Source organism: Engystomops pustulosus, chromosome 7 (genome assembly GCF_040894005.1).
Source record: "Engystomops pustulosus chromosome 7, aEngPut4.maternal, whole genome shotgun sequence".
NCBI classification, from domain to species: domain Eukaryota; kingdom Metazoa; phylum Chordata; class Amphibia; order Anura; family Leptodactylidae; genus Engystomops; species Engystomops pustulosus.
In genome coordinates, this window is record NC_092417.1 from 78,603,838 (window position 1) to 78,620,531 (window position 16,694).

Here is a 16,694-nt window from a genome sequence, read left to right on the forward strand (position 1 = left end):
ACCACAATCATCCCCCTCAGTCCAAAGTCGCCCCCCCCAGTCCACTGTCAGCCCAACCCAGTCCACAGTTCCCCCCTTTAATGAAATGTATGACAAATGCGAGGGCCACATTGTCATACTGCTCAACTTTAAATGGTCGCACCAGTAACTAAAACCCTTGATGAGCCAAAAACCACAGTACAGCATGCAATGCCTACTCAGAAACCAAATACTGCATTTGTACAATAAATAATACAGAACCCAGAGCAGACTACAAATACAGTGCACAAAAAAACACGATAATAATACAGGAGTCTCCCCTGGAGCAAATGTATAATACGGGAGAGACCCCGAGCAGGCCTATAATACAGGAGACCCCACAGAGTAGATGTATAATAATAAAGACCCCCCCAGAATAGATTTATAGTAACGGAGAACTCAAGAACAGACCTATAATAGTAAAGACCCCCAGAGCAGAAGTATAATAGTGGAGACTCTCAGAGCAGATGTATAATACTGGAGACACCAGAGCAAACCCTAATACTAGAACCCTACAGAACAAACAGTGAGTGTGCGGACACACGGTGCATTCTTGGTGCATTTTTAAATCCATTAAAAACGCAAGTGCATACGTTTGGTTGGTTTGAATCCATTTTTCTTAATTTCTGGTATAAGCAGTTGTGTTAACATTCTCACAGCTGCTTACACTTTCAGAAATGAGAATAGCTCGTGCATCTGTGAGATTTGTAGAGAGAGCCATTGATGTCACCAGGTGCCACTACCTCAGACAGTGTTATGAAAGTGAAAAGAACGGAGCCTGTGTCCTTCTGTTGCCCCACTGTGATCAGTCCCCACAATTCCCATTCTATAAGGGAACTTTCAGTTTCTTTTTGGTCAAAAAAACTAAAAGAAAACTAAATCAGTTTTAGTGTTAGAATCAAACAATGTCGTTCAGCGTCCGTCAGTGGAAAAGTCACCTAATGTCCCAATAAAATATTATAACATTTAAAATGATGCCAACATAAAGTAGATTTATGGTAAATGTTAATTAGTAATCAATTTGGTGGTTAGACCAACTGTGCAATGGGAATAACGTTTATAAATCAAAACATCAATATTTTTTTCAAAACATTTACACCAAATTTCCCACTTTTTAATAAATAAATGCAAAACATATCAACCAAAAAATATCACTAATTCAAAGTATAACATGTCACAAAAAATCACCTGGGTAGGTTAAACCATTCTAAATTTCTAACAAAATTGTGACACATAACCAATATTTGGCGCAACTGCGCTGGCTTCAATGTGGCACAATTTAGGTGGCGTGCCGTCGGACGATCCGACTGATTTGGACTGAGCACAGGATTTAACTTTCAAATTGTGTTGCAAGCCCAAGCACTTAGATGAACCACTAAAAAGATGGTGAACTCTGTCGGACCTGAGCGGGGAAGCAACACATCTATAATCGGGGTACAGTGCATTGGAGTCGGGCAATGCACTTTCGGTGAACTCTGGGGATGGGGTAAGTAAATGTGCCCCAATGGGTTCATTGAAAAGTCACTGATAAGAAAAAAACAATGTGAAACCACCCTAACTGTTACCTATTAACAAATGAAATAACTTAAGAGGTTTTTGCACTGTATTACTTTCTATTTTTTTGCATTTTTATTTCTTTGTTAGATTTTCTTCTACAAAGTAGATTCAAATTTAAGCGATGAGAACAGAAATTAGATGTAAAAAAATTGAATATTTCCTAATAAATATAAATAATCCTATAGTATGTAAATTTGGTTTAGGTCAGGTAATTGTGAGGGCCATGTCATTTGACAAATCAGGTCCATGGTGTGAAAATGTGTTTGGGGTGATTCTGCTGTTAAAATAAAGGTTCCACTAAACACAAATTACAGTAGCTGGTTTGGCACTTTGCTGTAAAATACTGCATTTTCTGTCTGTTTCAAACAATTTTAAAATAAACAGTGCACAGTTCTTAAGTTTTATGTATCCTACGATGGCCATTCAATTTAGAGTCATGTCCGCAGTATAAGCTTTTTTTTTTTTCAGGAATAAATTCATAGAAAGTCTTTAAATAAAACTGTGCAATCAGAAGAATATTCTGAGACACTTCAAGGACCTCAAAGGTCAATCTGGTAGAAACCAATGGAAAATCAACGGATTCAATGGAAGAGTTCTGCAATGAATTTTTAGTCATTACAAGGATGAAGAGAAAAGTAATTTTCGTGTAGGAAGAAACCTTGGGCAAGCGAAGTAGGTTTTTTGGACTTTGTAATTGGGGAGAAAGTCTTCCACAAGGAGGAGAAGTCCTCTAGATAAATGTTATGTGGTTGTCTTCAGCTGGAGGAGGAGGCAGGTTCTCAGTTTCTTTTTTTTTCATTACTGAAGATGTTGGTACAGAAGGCATATTGTGCAGATTGCTAGTAACAAACATGAAGACCATAAAAAACAAAATGTAACCTACAGAAAAACAAACCCTCACACTGTTACCTGTGGGGAGGGTCAAGGCTCTGCTAAAAAAAGGCTAAAACAGGCTGGTCATTAAGGGGTTGAAGAGAAATGTTGCAAATGACATGCACAGACGCATATAATATTTGTCTCTTCAACATCTCACAAACTAAAATCAATTATTTTAAGTATAGAAACATTACAAGCCTGACAGTACATTATATCACATTCCCTCTGTAGGGGCATGTACAATATAAATGTTTCTGCTCCCTCATTGCATAGGTTCAGTCATGTTCAATATCAGACTCTTCACATCAGCCACATAAATGTATGTATCATAGGTGGAGGTGAACTGATCCTTAATAACCCTGGATGTAGAATTATAATGAGCATGGATTACAAAGCAGCATTAAAAGCTGCAGAATGATCAGAGCGCCTCCTGCATTAACCATTAGATTATTCTTCTCAAAGTCATAATATGCCTGGAATATGGTGGTGGATCAACGTTCACTCATGGGAACATCATGCAAAAGCAAAAGTAACTTCTATAATATTTGAGCCTAAATATCACATAAATGATGTTAGCCATCCATCTATCTTTTACTACATTACCTGAATGTCAGTCATCACTGCACTTCTGACATTCTGTTCTGAGGGCTGAAGCTGGCTAACTGACAGATACTACATTCTGTACTAGGCTCTATGCTGCATGTAAAGACTTTATTTCCTAATTTGATCATATAACTGGTTACAGAATTTACTGCTCTCCTCTACACTCATGACACAATAATTCATCTTTTGCGCTAGTTACTTCAGATGAGAAATGGATACTAGAAGTATTTTACCTGCATCATAAATCTTTCGCTGTAATCGTATTCACTGGAGATCAGCAGTGTGCATTGCCCTCCCCGCCAGGAGCTCTCTTAAAGCTTTCATATTTCATGTACAATACTGTACTGGTCCAGATATCCTGTAATTACTGCTTCAACTACACAGTGGGGGCACAGGAGATGTTCCAAGGCTGCCGAAAATGGTGTTGTCTGCAACTTGTCTCAATCAGAGTAGGAAGACTGTAAGATCTGATCTGTTATACACATACATCATTGTGTCACAAATAAAGACAACTGCTAGGCCCGTTGTTGCAACAAGCTCACTCAATATGTGTGTGGGATTTACAGGACTGAACCTAGAATCACTGAACTGAACTAATGTGCTGAGTTTATATCAGCAGTTCTAGGTTTGTTCTGGTAATTCCCACACACGCACTGAACAAGTTTGTTGTTACAAGAGGTCTTATGCTGCCTGTGTCTTGGCCCATAAACCTATACACGTGGAGGGCAGCAACTTTTTTCCCAGAGAACAAAAAGACTGGGCAATCCTTATCTTCATACTGCATAACTTCCTGTACGGCGCAAAGGTGCGGGGGCTGTATGAAGAGGGCATATTGCAGCAAACACCCACCACTAATACCCGCGATCGGTGCTAAAACTGACCCGGGTATTAACCCTTCCAGCGGCATTTAAAAGAAGGCGGCTTGTTGGAGCTGCCATCTTTGTTCCGATTGTCGCTCCCCTTGATGTCATCCCGAGGCTGCATGGATTCTGCAGTTTCATTACAATGAGCCACTGGCTCATTGTAATGAATAGTGTGTAAAAATGGCATATACTGCAATACAGTAGTATTGCAGTATATGGTAGGAACAATCAGACCTACTAGGGTTAAAGTACCCTAGAGGGTCTTAAAAATTGTAAAAATAAAGTTTAAGAAAAGTAAAAAAAATAATAAAAAATGAACTGATGCAATAAACAGTAAAAATAACAAACATGTTAGGTATCACCACGTCCCAATGCCCAAATGCCCAATGCCCAAATCTATTAAAATATAAAATCGATTATTGCCAGTGGTGAACCCCATAATGGAAAATAGAGCCCAAATGTCAGAAACGCTACTTTAACACCATTTTACATCACATAAAAAGTTTAATAAAAAGTGATAAAAAGGGTGCACAGTCCTCAAAGAGTAGCAATGAAAATATCAGCTCATTTCTCAAAAAGTGACACCTCTCAAGCTTCTCTCAAGTCAGAACATGACGAAAATTGTTTTTATTTTGTACACATTTGTTTACTTTTGAAAATGAATTAAAACACAATAAAACCTATATAAATTTGGTATAACCGTACCGAAACAAAGAATAAAGCTGAGGTGCCCACAGTGAGAGTCCTAAAAACTGAGCCCACAGCTTCCTAGTACACGGTATGGAATAATAAATAACGTCAGTGAGAAGTAAAATTTGAAAATAATATAGCACGTCCAAATTTTCAGTTTATTATTTTATACAAAAGTTTTAAATATCCATAAAATTTTGTTCTAATTCACAATTGTATCCCACTTCTCATTGATTCTTCATTGATTTTATATTTTTATGTTTGAAGCCTGAAATGTGGCAAAAGGTAGAAAAGTTCAAGGGGGCCGAATACTTTCACAAGGCCTGTATATGCTGTAGTAAGTACTGTGTGATCACAACGGTTCAGGTCTTAAAAGTAACCACTTGCCCGGGTAAGCTTGGTGCTGGCTCCAGCCATGACTTTGTCAGAAAGCTGCTTTACAATCAAAAGCAGGCATGATAAACCAGGGGCATTTACTTACTCATAGTAAAAGAGTCCCTCTTTTAGGCTGTAAGACTGTCTTACCCTCCCTCCTGCTCCCTCAGCGCTTACTCCCCTCTCTCTGCCTTATGTAATCTCTGCAGCAGAGGTCATTTGCATACAGCTTTAGAACCTGATTGTTTAGGTTTACAGGCATGTAGAGGTACAATGAATGGATAAGGGCAATTGTTTCTAATGTCAGTTTAGGTTTTTGGGGTTTATTAGCCTCTTCTCTTTAAGTTACCACACTTTATGTTAAATAAGTGGCTTATAGTTGTAGTTTGAACACATGGTGGATCATTTATCAATTTTGGCACAGGGTCCGTGCATTTTGGTGCGCCAATCATGCTAAGTTTTCACTGGGATGTTATATTGTGGCACAAAGGGTTAAGGAATTGTCGCATGAAGAAAAGGGTTAGAAATGGTTCCGTATTCATGAAAGTGAAATAGAACGCCATAGATCAGATTTTTGAAGCTCCAAGTGTCCGGAAACTAGATGCACAGGAAAAGTGTTGGATTTCTAAGGGCACCCAATATCCGAAAAAGCACCAATGTCCGAATAGCACCACTATTGTTGCGGCAAAAATTGGAAAGTCAATAATGCCCCCCACGGCCTCTAAAAGGTTTACCATATCTGCCCTAGTGCATGGACATAGTCCAGCTACTGATCATTGCAATTTGTTGATGAGGGATAGTGAATAAGACTGAAATACCATACATGCTCTGACTGATCCTTTAAAACCATTCAGTGCCTCCAAAACAGAGCTGCAAGTCAGTGTGAGAGTGGTTGTGAGGCCAGGACTAGGACTAAAACAGTTATTGAGGCAGATCAAGATCTGAACCTTACACTTGTCTTTACAGATTTCAATCTTGCTTACTTCTGGAAGTGGAGCCACTTTGAGGATTATCTGTACTTCTGCCTGACACTGACAATCCTTGGAGCTCTCCTTACTTACACCCTCATGGATGTTCCCATCTTTGTGGAGGGTCTGGGATCAGTAGCTCTTTTGACTGAGGCAATGTTAGGACTTCCTCAGCTGCTGCAGAATCTCAGGAACAAGTCCACAAAAGGAATGAGGTAGGAAACTTTGTCCATTGAATCCTATTGTAAGTATAGGGGCACATAGTTGCACATTGCACATGGATGAAGAAGCCAGTAGGGGGAGCTGCTACATTAATATTTATGGAAAGTAGATTTTTTCATGTAAGATAAAGGAATATCATGTATGCATATAATATTATAGACCAATGGTCAGAAAAACCACATACAAAATAAGACTAATGGAAATATTCCCTGTAAAAATTAAAGATCTACACATTAAAGATCTACACATCTTATACTACACCAAAGATCCTCCATCTACTACTTATCAACCTCTCTGTATCATGCTTGAGAGATTGTCAGAGCTCTGCTCAGTTGTGCTAATTTGAGGTTAAAAAGTGTCAAAAATTCGGGAAACCCGGCGTAAAAACGCAATTCGGACCGTTAGTAAATGTGCCCCATTGTATTGCATCTAGGGGGAGTGTGTGTATAAAATTGGGGCACCGCTCCCTATTGCTTTCCCTGCAATGCAATGAAATACTACTAGGTGTGATATAAAGGAACCCAAAGGAAATTATTCTGGTGTTACTGTAAAAACGTTTTAGTAAAACACACTGTGAGTGTTCAACCTCTATTTGCAAGTCTTATCACATAATTTAGAATTGGAAAAATTGAAGGGAACCTATCAGCACAAATTGACCATATAAACTACTACTAGTTTGTTGCATAGCATCTTAACGTCTTTCATATCATGTTTATTTCATGGCCCATTCAGAAAATTTACTTTAAAGTGATACGCAAATTGGTTGTATAAAGTCACAAAGTCATGGGGGTGTGGAGTTTAGCAAGGAAGTCATGCTTCCCCTCTGCTGTAATTGAGTGTCCTGCATCAGGGACATAACTAATCTGTTCTCCTAAAGTCTGGGGCATGTTAATCAAAATAGAGGGTTTGTTCTGAGGTGAGGGGAGCTTGGCTATAGTGATCAGATCCCTGCCTCCACAAACCAATTTACATCACATTTCAAAGTGATTCTACCACGCATATGCATGGTGTAAACCCTGGTCATGGTCATGACCTGTGATGATGTCACCCTGGTCACATGACATTACTGCTGGATGCTGAGAAAGCATGGAGATGAGTTGCTTGATTCAACCTGAGGAGGCCACACGCCCACCTGGACTCGCTATAAATAACCCTAGATATCAGGTAAAATTATAAGGTTGAATATAACAATTTTTAGGTAAAAGAAGGGTGTCAGTTGGGTTGTATGGGAACCTGCCACTAGCTGTATTTGTGGAAAATGTGGTGACAGGTTCCCTTTACAACAAATTTCTATGGAGCTGATGGAAATTGCCAAGTGCTGTGCTCACCGATCTCCATCAGCTCCGTAGAGATTAATCTGACGGAGCGACGAGGGGAATGAGGGAGGTATGTGGGATCCCATCGGACCCCTCGTTTTCGTGATCTGTGGGAGGTCTCATCACTGAGATTCCCACTGATCAGCAAGTTAGGCCCTATCCTGTGGACAGGGCTTAACTTTTGTTCGAGGGAAAACCCCTTTAAAGATTTAGAATTATGGTCCACTCAGTTTGCTTGAAGTAACAAGAAACCATTTATTCCAACCAGCCACAGAAAATAAGGACACAGTTGTACGAAGTCATGCAGGCAATAGTTATCTGTTGTGCCAAAGCAAAACACTGTGTAGGAAGAACACACAAATGATATCATTTATTTTATGCTCTCACGCTGCAGGCAGATCTCTAGTGACACATTTACGAGGCAAAGAGTAATAAATGTCATTTTTTTAGCACATAAATATGAAAAAGGAATAAATGCGGCATAGAAAATCAGATAGAATTTTTTTTGTGTAGACTGCATGTATTTCTCATTGATTTGTGACCCCGTGGATAATTAAACTTTGTGTAGACTGAGACTTACAAACCTCTTCTAACCTCAGAGTTTCATAGTCTCAAAGACATTTCTGAAATGTTCACATTGTGATGACTATCTGGGTTATCTGCATGTAATTCTCATAAATCCATAAGAGAAACCACTGGGCAATATATCTGTCTTTTCACTATAGTGCACACTGACATCACTGAGGATACAGCCTATCCATTCCCTAGAGAGCAGCAGTGACATCCCTGAGAATACATCCTATCCATTCACTAGAGAGCAACAGGTACATCACTGAGAATACTGCCTATCCATTCACTAGAGAGCAGCAGTAACATCACTGAGAATACACCCTATCCATTCACTAGAGAGCATCAGTGCCATCCCTGAGAATACAGCCTATCCATTCACTAGAGAGCAGCAGTGACATCACTGAGAATACAGCCTATCCATTCACTAGAGAGCAGCAGTGTCATCCCTGAGAATACAGCCTATCCATTCACTAGAGAGCAGCAGTGACATCACTGAGAATACAGCCTATCCATTCACTAGAGACCAGCAGTGACATCCTTGAGAATACAGCCTATCCATTCACTAGAGAGCAGCAGTGACATCACTGAGAATACAGCCTATCCATTCACTAGAGAGCAGCAGTGACATCACTGAGGATACAGCCTATCCATCACTAGAGGGCAGCAGTGACATCCCTGAGAATACAGCCTATCCATTCACTAGAGAGCAGCAGTGACATCCCTGAGAATACAGCCTATCCATTCACTAGAGAGCAGCGGTGAAATCCCTGAGAATACAGCCTATCCATTCACTAGAGAGCAGCAGTGACATCACTGAGAATACAGCCTATCCATTCACTAGAGAGCAGCAGTGACATCACTTTTGAATACAGCCTATCCATTCACTAGAGAGTAGCATTGTCATCACTGAGAATACAGCCTATCCATTCACTAGAGACCAGCAGTGACATCCCTGAGAATACAGCCTATCCATTCACTAGAGAGCCGCAGTGAAATCACTGAGAATACAGCATATCCATTCACTAGAGAGCAGCAGTGACATCACTTTAGAATACAGCCTATCCATTCACTAGAGAGCAGCAGTGACATCACTGAGAATACAGCCTATCCATTCACTAGAGAGCAGCAGTGACATCACTGAGAATACAGCCTATCCATTCACTAGAGAGCAGCAGTGAAATCACTGAGAATACAGCCTATCCATTCACTAGAGAGCAGCAGTGACATCACTTTTGAATACAGCCTATCCATTCACTAGAGAGCAGCAGTGACATCACTGAGAATACAGCCTATCCATTCACTAGAGAGCAGCAGTGAAATCCCTGAGAATACAGCCTATCCATTCACTAGAGAGCAGCAGTGACATCACTTTAGAATACAGCCTATCCATTCACTAGAGAGCAGCAGTGACATCACTGAGAATACAGCCTATCCATTCACTAGAAAGCAGCAGTGACATCACTGAGAATACAGCCTATCCATTCACTAGAGAGCAGCAGTGAAATCACTGGGAATACAGCCTATCCATTCACTAGAGAGCAGCAGTGACATCACTTTTGAATACAGCCTATCCATTCACTAGAGAGCAGCGGTGACATCACTGAGAATACAGCCTATCCATCACTAGAGAGCAGCAGTGAAATCACTGAGAATACAGCCTATCCATTCACTAGAGAGCAGCAGTGACATCACTGAGAATACAGCCTATCCATTCACTAGAGAGCAGCAGTGACATCACTGAGAATACAGCCTATCCATCACTAGAGAGCAGCAGTGAAATCACTGAGAATACAGCCTATCCATTCACTAGAGAGCAGCAGTGAAATCACTGAGAATACAGCCTATCCATCACTAGAGAGCAGCAGTGAAATCCCTGAGAATACAGCCTATCCATTCACTAGAGAGCAGCAGTGACATCACTGATAATACAGCCTATTCATTCACTAGAGCGCAGCAGTGACATCACTGAGAATACAGGCTATCTATTCACTAGAGAGCAGCAGTGACATCACTGAGAATACAGCCTGTCCGTTCACTAGAGAGCAACAGTGACATCACTGAGAATTCAGCCTATCCATTCACTAGAGAGCAGCAGGGACATCACTGAGAATGCATCCTATCCATTCACTAGAGAGCAGCAGTGACATCACTGAGAATACAGCCTATTCATTCACTAGAGAGCAGCAGTGACATCACTGAGAATACATCCTATCCATTCACTAGAGAGCAGCAGTGACATCACTGAGAATACAGCCTATCCATTCACTAGAGAGCAGCAGTGACATCCCTGAGAATACAGCCTATCCATCACTAGAGAGCAGCAGTGACATCACCGAGAATACAGCCTATCCATCACTAGAGAGCAGCAGTGACATCACTGAGAATACAGCCTATCCATTCACTAGAGAGCAGCAGTGACATCACTGAGAATACAACCTATCCATTCACTAGAGAGCAGCAGTGACATCACTGAGAATACAGATTATCCTTTAGCTGGATGGACCCTAGAGACCAAACAATTGCTGCTGTTCGGGATCTGGATTTGTGAAAAAGCATCAAGCTCCTTGATTGACTGTTGAAGCAGCCAATCAAGCAGCTTGCAGCCACAGACATGTCGTCTGTAGGTTTGACTATGATTGACTGGGCTAGACATGTGACGCTGAATATAACAGAGTCACATGTAGAGATGAGCAGATTCTGGCTTTGTGAAGACTAATCAAAAGTGTCAGCCTCAGTGAGAAGGAGGAGGAATGGCTGACAGTATACTATAGCTCCCTGTGTGTGGTTTGTGGGTAGGTCAGTGGTGACAAGTACTCTTTAAATTTGGTATCCCCGTAATCGCATTGACCATAAAAACAAAGATGAGGTGTAATTTTGCACAGTGAAAGGACTTGTTCTGTCTCTGCCTGCACCATGTTCCTCTGGTGCAAGTAGGTGCCAGGGTGTGCAAGCATTTACTGGAAGGCCCCAATATGCCACATCAATTTGAGGCATTGATGAATTACATGGCAGACATAGCCTCAACTTCCACAGGACTTAACCCTACTTCAAAGCAGCAAAGCCATTTCCACCACATGTCATGGAACAGTCAGTCATGCTGTACAATGACTCATCTATCTGGGACTCCATGGCCCATCCACCTGTCCCAGTAGCAAAGAGAGAATTCCAATATTCCCAAGAACCTTTTTTATGGAGGGCAAGGGTGTGGATGGAGGGCCATCAGAAGAGACCTATGATGACGATAAAACCCAACTGCCAATAGCTTTCTACGATGTGCAGACTAAGAGGGAGGGCTGTGGTGAGGTTTCGGTGTTAGAAGCACTTCACCACCAACGACTGGGTCTCCATGAGATTTGTTCAGTGCTTCCAATATCCCGCCAATACAGCCTGCGCCAATTATGGCGTCTACTATTGCACTGTCCATCCAAGATACACTCTTGGAGCAGGAAGTTGAGAAAAAGGAGGTGTCGGCTAACACCAAGAGCAGCTCTCATCATCCCTGGCTGGTGAGATGCAGTGGAGATGCCTCCCACCAAGGACAGCTTGTGATTTTTCAATTCAAGTCATTTTTTAATTCAAGATTTTTCAAGTCCTCCATCCTCCTCTTACTGTAGCCCTCTGTCCTCCATCCTTCTCTTACCGAGGCCCTCTGTCCTCTATTCCCCTCATATTGTAGCCTCCTGTCCTTCATCCTCCTCTTACTGTGCCCCAATGTCCTCCATCCTTCTCTTATTGTGGCCCCTGTCTTCCATTCTCCTATTACTGTGGCCTCCTGTTATCCATCCTCCTCTTCCTGTGGCCCCCTTCCTCCATTCTCCTTTTACTGAGCCTTCCTGTGCTCTATTTTCATATTACTGTATCCCCCTGTTTTCCATTCTCCTACTAACGTGGCCCCCTGGTCCACCATTCTTCTATTACTGTGGCGCCTCGCCCCATCCTGAGTATTAAGCAAAAAAAAAAGTTACCTTCCCTCGTTCTCCTGCAGCAGTTCCGGTTCCTCTTCCTGACCTCCACTGGGGCCCTAATGTGAGTCAGAGGTGGGAGTGGGGATGGCTGAGGGGAGGAGCTACCATCTCACATGCCATGCAGAAGAGGAGAAGCATGTTTGAGGTAGTAGGGAGCTGATCCCTAATCCTCCTGGCCTGATACTGTAATGTATAGGACCAGGGTGAGGCAGGACAAACTGGGGGAGAGAGGAACATTCCCCCCATCATCCGGTATGGCGGGACAGCAGCCGAAAACCAGGACTTATCCACCGAATCTGGGACGTTTGGGAGGTATGGCAATATCATACATAGGGGTGCTACATAAGGAAATGTAAAGGGTTGTGATGCACTCAGGCTCAGGAGATTAAGGAGACTGTAAGTTGTCTGTTCACTATATGAGTTGACTAATACAGTAAACAACACATTATGCATACTTATTATTATACATAATACATTAGGAGAACCAGCAGTCACATATAGAGGACCTTCCCACTCTACCATGCATCATCAAAGGTCTCTAGCAAGTAAATTCTAGTTGTGAATATGAGGAGACATGCAACATGCAAGAAGAGACTCTCTGTATTCTTTCCAGAACACTTAGAGTAATTAATGATTTCTGGGGGGCAAGAGCCACACTTAATAAGCACAGGACTATTACCATCACTTTGATTTAGTGCACGGCAGGAAGCTCCTGCTCTGACATTGCGTTCCTCGCTGCCTGGATGCTGCGGGCATTCTGTGTTTCAGGGCCAACATTGCAAGCACAATGAAGGGTTATAGTTTCTAAAATATTTTTGGATTGCAGTAATTTCACAAATATAAAATATTCCTTTTACTTTTATGTACCTGGATGGACTGACTGCACTTTGTACACCATATATTTCCGAAGCATTCAGCCCAGAATTTTTTTTCTAGCATTAGACAGTCGGATCTATGGCTTAACAGTTTTATTAATTTTGACACAAGGTTTACTACAATGTAGGCAGCCATAAATAAAAAGAATCAGAAACAGAATATCTTGTGTAAGGCTTCCCCTGATCTGTGGGGTATTGGAGAAGGGATTTAACTGTGATTGATTCCTTTTCCCGGTTTCAGTACTTGTGATTCACTAATCATTACATTAGCTATGAGCAGCATCATGGCCCTGGGGCCCACACATGGACAACCTTGGCCCTGAGAGATAATAAATGGCTTTATTATGTATCAGGGTGAATAGCAGAGAATCGGTCTGCCATGAGAGAGATAAATGGACATTTAGTGGGTTAAATGGGCCGTTCCTACCTTTTATTAGAAATCAGTGGGAATCCCCACATGTCCATCTCACACCCTCTCTGTCTTCTATCTTTTCTCATTAGTGTGAAGATGGTCATGCTGTGGACCGCAGGCGATTGCTTCAAGACCTCATACTTCATTATTAAGGCAACTCCGGTCCAGTTCTGGCTATGCGGAATGCTGCAGATCTCCCTGGATGTGATCATTCTCCTCCAGGTCTGGTACTACAACCAGACTCACATCAAGTTTGTCTGAGGATTCGCCAATCTCCAAAGGTTAAGCATGTGGCCTGTGGCCATAGGGACTGAAGCTGGAGCCCAAAGAGAAATCATATATAAGTATTATATTTACACCAGCGGTTCTGGTGAATGGGGGTGAGAATTGAAGAAACTCCTCAGGATATGAATTATAGATTGTATAACTAGCATTGTTCAGGTAAAAAAAAAGTACAATAACACAGAAAAATAAAAATGGACCCCTGCTATGCATTCAAGTCTGACACCACACAGACATTGGAAATCGCTGCGCTACCTGTGCACTCCATATAAGGTTTACCACTAGGAAGTTTGGGGCCCATGGCTGTCACATTTTGTGGGCCCCCCTGCTATTATTTTCCTGTGGGACTAACTTTGCACTCTCTCCTAATCGCCTCACTTTAGTACCATTGGATCATCATCAGCAGGACCTCCATGTCACATGACTAGGTGCAACAGAGAGCCAGAACCTGGCAGCCAAGAGCACCAGTTACAGCGTCATTGGAGGACACAAAATGTAAGTGATCACAACCTGTGCCTTAACGCAAACCAGGAAGAACACTGTACCAAGGCTGTAGCTTAAGCACCGCTACTTGGCAAAAGTGGGGCTACTAGTAATAATAAATAAATAATAATAATAATAATTCTTTATTTATATAGCGCACACAGATTACGCAGCGCTGCACAAGCATATCAAATTGGTCCCTGTCCCCATGGGGCTCACAATCTAAACAACCTAACAGTATGTTTTTGAAATGTGGGAGGAAACCGGAGTACCCGGAGGAAACCCACGCAAACACGGAGAGAACATACAAACTCTTTGCAGATGTTGACCTGGGTGGGATTCGAACCCAGGACCCCAGTGCTGCAAGGCAGAAGTGCTACTCACTCAGCCACCGTGCCGCCCCTACTAGTAGTGTCTCTTCTGCGAAACCATCAGCAGCATACAAATATTTCACCCCAATCACCATAAGCACCGCATCGGCACCCCTACTGTAGTAACCCCTATGCATATCTGTGTCTAGCCTGTGTCCATTTGTCACTAGTGTATTACGTATTGTAATTGCTTCCCTTATGTAATGTAATGTGTTTATGTTAACTTGTATTGTGCTGTATCACAATGTCCTGTAACTATGTTTGTATGCAACTAAGGAACTAACAACATGTAAGAACGTGCCCCTCGTAGTGTATGTATGTAACTGTAACGTTAAGCCTTTCTCTGTGTGTAAAAATTGCCGGGACACTATGTTCAAAATAATTTCCTCTCCAGGGGATCAATAAAGTACTATCGTATCGTACTATATAGATACGTTACCAGAACCAAGTTTAGAACACACATATGTGTAACACCCCTGCCAACGTATGGGCCAGTTGATAGTTGCTAAAAGTGCCCTCTCCAGGTTAGGAGCTGACGGAAGGAGTCATGAACCCTCTAGTACAGTGGTGGCGAACCTATGGCACTGGTGCCAGAGGCGGCACTCAGAGCCCTTTTTGTGGGCACTCGGGCCATCACCCCAGCACACCAGACAGAAAGACTCAAAGAATCTTCCTGCAGTTCCAAGCAACATAAAAGATGCTGCTTTCAGTCATATATTGAAGTGATACTTACTTCACTACTGTAAGAAGAGGGAGAATGAGTAGACAGGGCTGCATTATCTTTGAAGGACCTTCTGCTGGCCCCACGATTCTCTGTGTACAGAGGGACAATGGAAAAAGCTAAAATGATGCAGATTTTCCATGTTGTCCTCAGGAGGCCAATATGATCGAATGTTGTTGAGGAACAGGAAGCAATAAGTTACTGCTTTCATTTTTGGTTGGCACCTCGCAATAAATAATGGGGGGTTTGGGTTGCAGTTTGGGCACTCGACCGCTAAAAGGTTCGCCATCACTGCTCTAGTAAGTTTCTAGCACTGAGAGATTATGTAATAGCAGCTGCTGACTCTGCCTGGAAAGGCAAATGGGTATAAGATGTTATCCAATTATGTGGCTGTATTGTAAACTGGAGTGTGATTGGAGGGGGAGTATAAAACTCCTGTGCAGTGGGAGCACATGGTCCAGACTTCAAGCTCCTTCTTTGTTTGTCAACAGTCCAGACCACATGGTATGAGTGAAGAGAGAGACAGTGTTCAGCACACCTTTAGTGCTGTCACAGAAACAAATCACAGGAACTGAGTAAAGAGACTCTAATCCAGAGCTGCAGCTTCCATGGTTTGGACACAGCACCATCTCAGGCTGGTGCAGTATTCCTGCAGACCATGCTACATGACCACTCCAGTACCAGAATCCGAATCTCCTGTTTGACTGTTTTGTCCCATTGCCTGCTACCTGTTGTTCAATAAAGAACCGTGAATTGATTTGCACAACGTTGTCTCCGTCTGATCCCTGGATAAGGCTGTCTACCACCACGGGCTTCCCATCCATTACCCCGGGACCTATCTCACAGACACTCAGGGGTTGCCCCAGGGAGAACCAGTACTTCAGCCTTCAGCACAATGGGGTCACATCCCGCTGCTTGTCACAAAACCAATTAAAAAAATGCAAAAATTTGCATTAGTGTTACTTCACACTTCACGGTTTCTCAAGTATTTGCATCAGTCTTAACTTGCACTATCATTCTTACACCTATTTGCATCATACAGTACTACATTTTACTGATGTTGTTATGATTTCCCCTATATCCTCAAATAGTACTGAAGTTTTTTTTTAATGGAATTAAGTGATATGGACATGGCTGGTGGTGTTGTTACTGGTGGTGGTGATGGAACCGGTGCTTCAGGAACAGATTCTGTTCAGTTCCTGCCTGCTCCAAAATCCTCCAGTGTAAGCAGGTGCCAGATTGTGCAGTATATACTAGTAGGCCCCAATATGTTAAGATGTTAAGGAATTGCCCACAAGAGGTTAAGGAATTGGTCAGTTACATGGCAGACAGTGCCTCAATTTCCATGGGATTATCTTCTATACCCTCAACCTCTCTAGAAAATGCAGAGCCCTCCTTCTCACCCCCTTCAAAACAGTACCACCACTTTAGACAAAGTCACGAGGCAGTAAATTATGCTGTGAGATGACTCTCCTAGCTGGGAATCTGTGACCATCCACATGCCTGTGTCCCAGACATAGAGTTGCA

At 42.2% G+C, this 16,694-nt stretch overlaps 1 protein-coding gene across 6 annotated transcripts in view; it reads left to right on the forward strand.

Moving 5' to 3' along the window:
* Window positions 1-15,933, forward strand: part of LOC140070468 (solute carrier family 66 member 2-like) — a 57,065-nt gene extending 41,132 nt beyond the window's left edge. For all 6 annotated transcript variants that reach the window (XM_072117024.1, XM_072117025.1, XM_072117021.1 and 3 more), the window contains 2 exons: window positions 5,949-6,165; window positions 13,400-15,933. In XM_072117024.1, the coding sequence (XP_071973125.1) occupies window positions 5,949-6,165; window positions 13,400-13,571 (389 nt within the window). In that variant the 3' untranslated portion in view covers window positions 13,572-15,933. The remainder of the gene's footprint in view (window positions 1-5,948; window positions 6,166-13,399) is intronic.
* The last annotated feature ends 761 nt before the right edge of the window (window positions 15,934-16,694 follow it).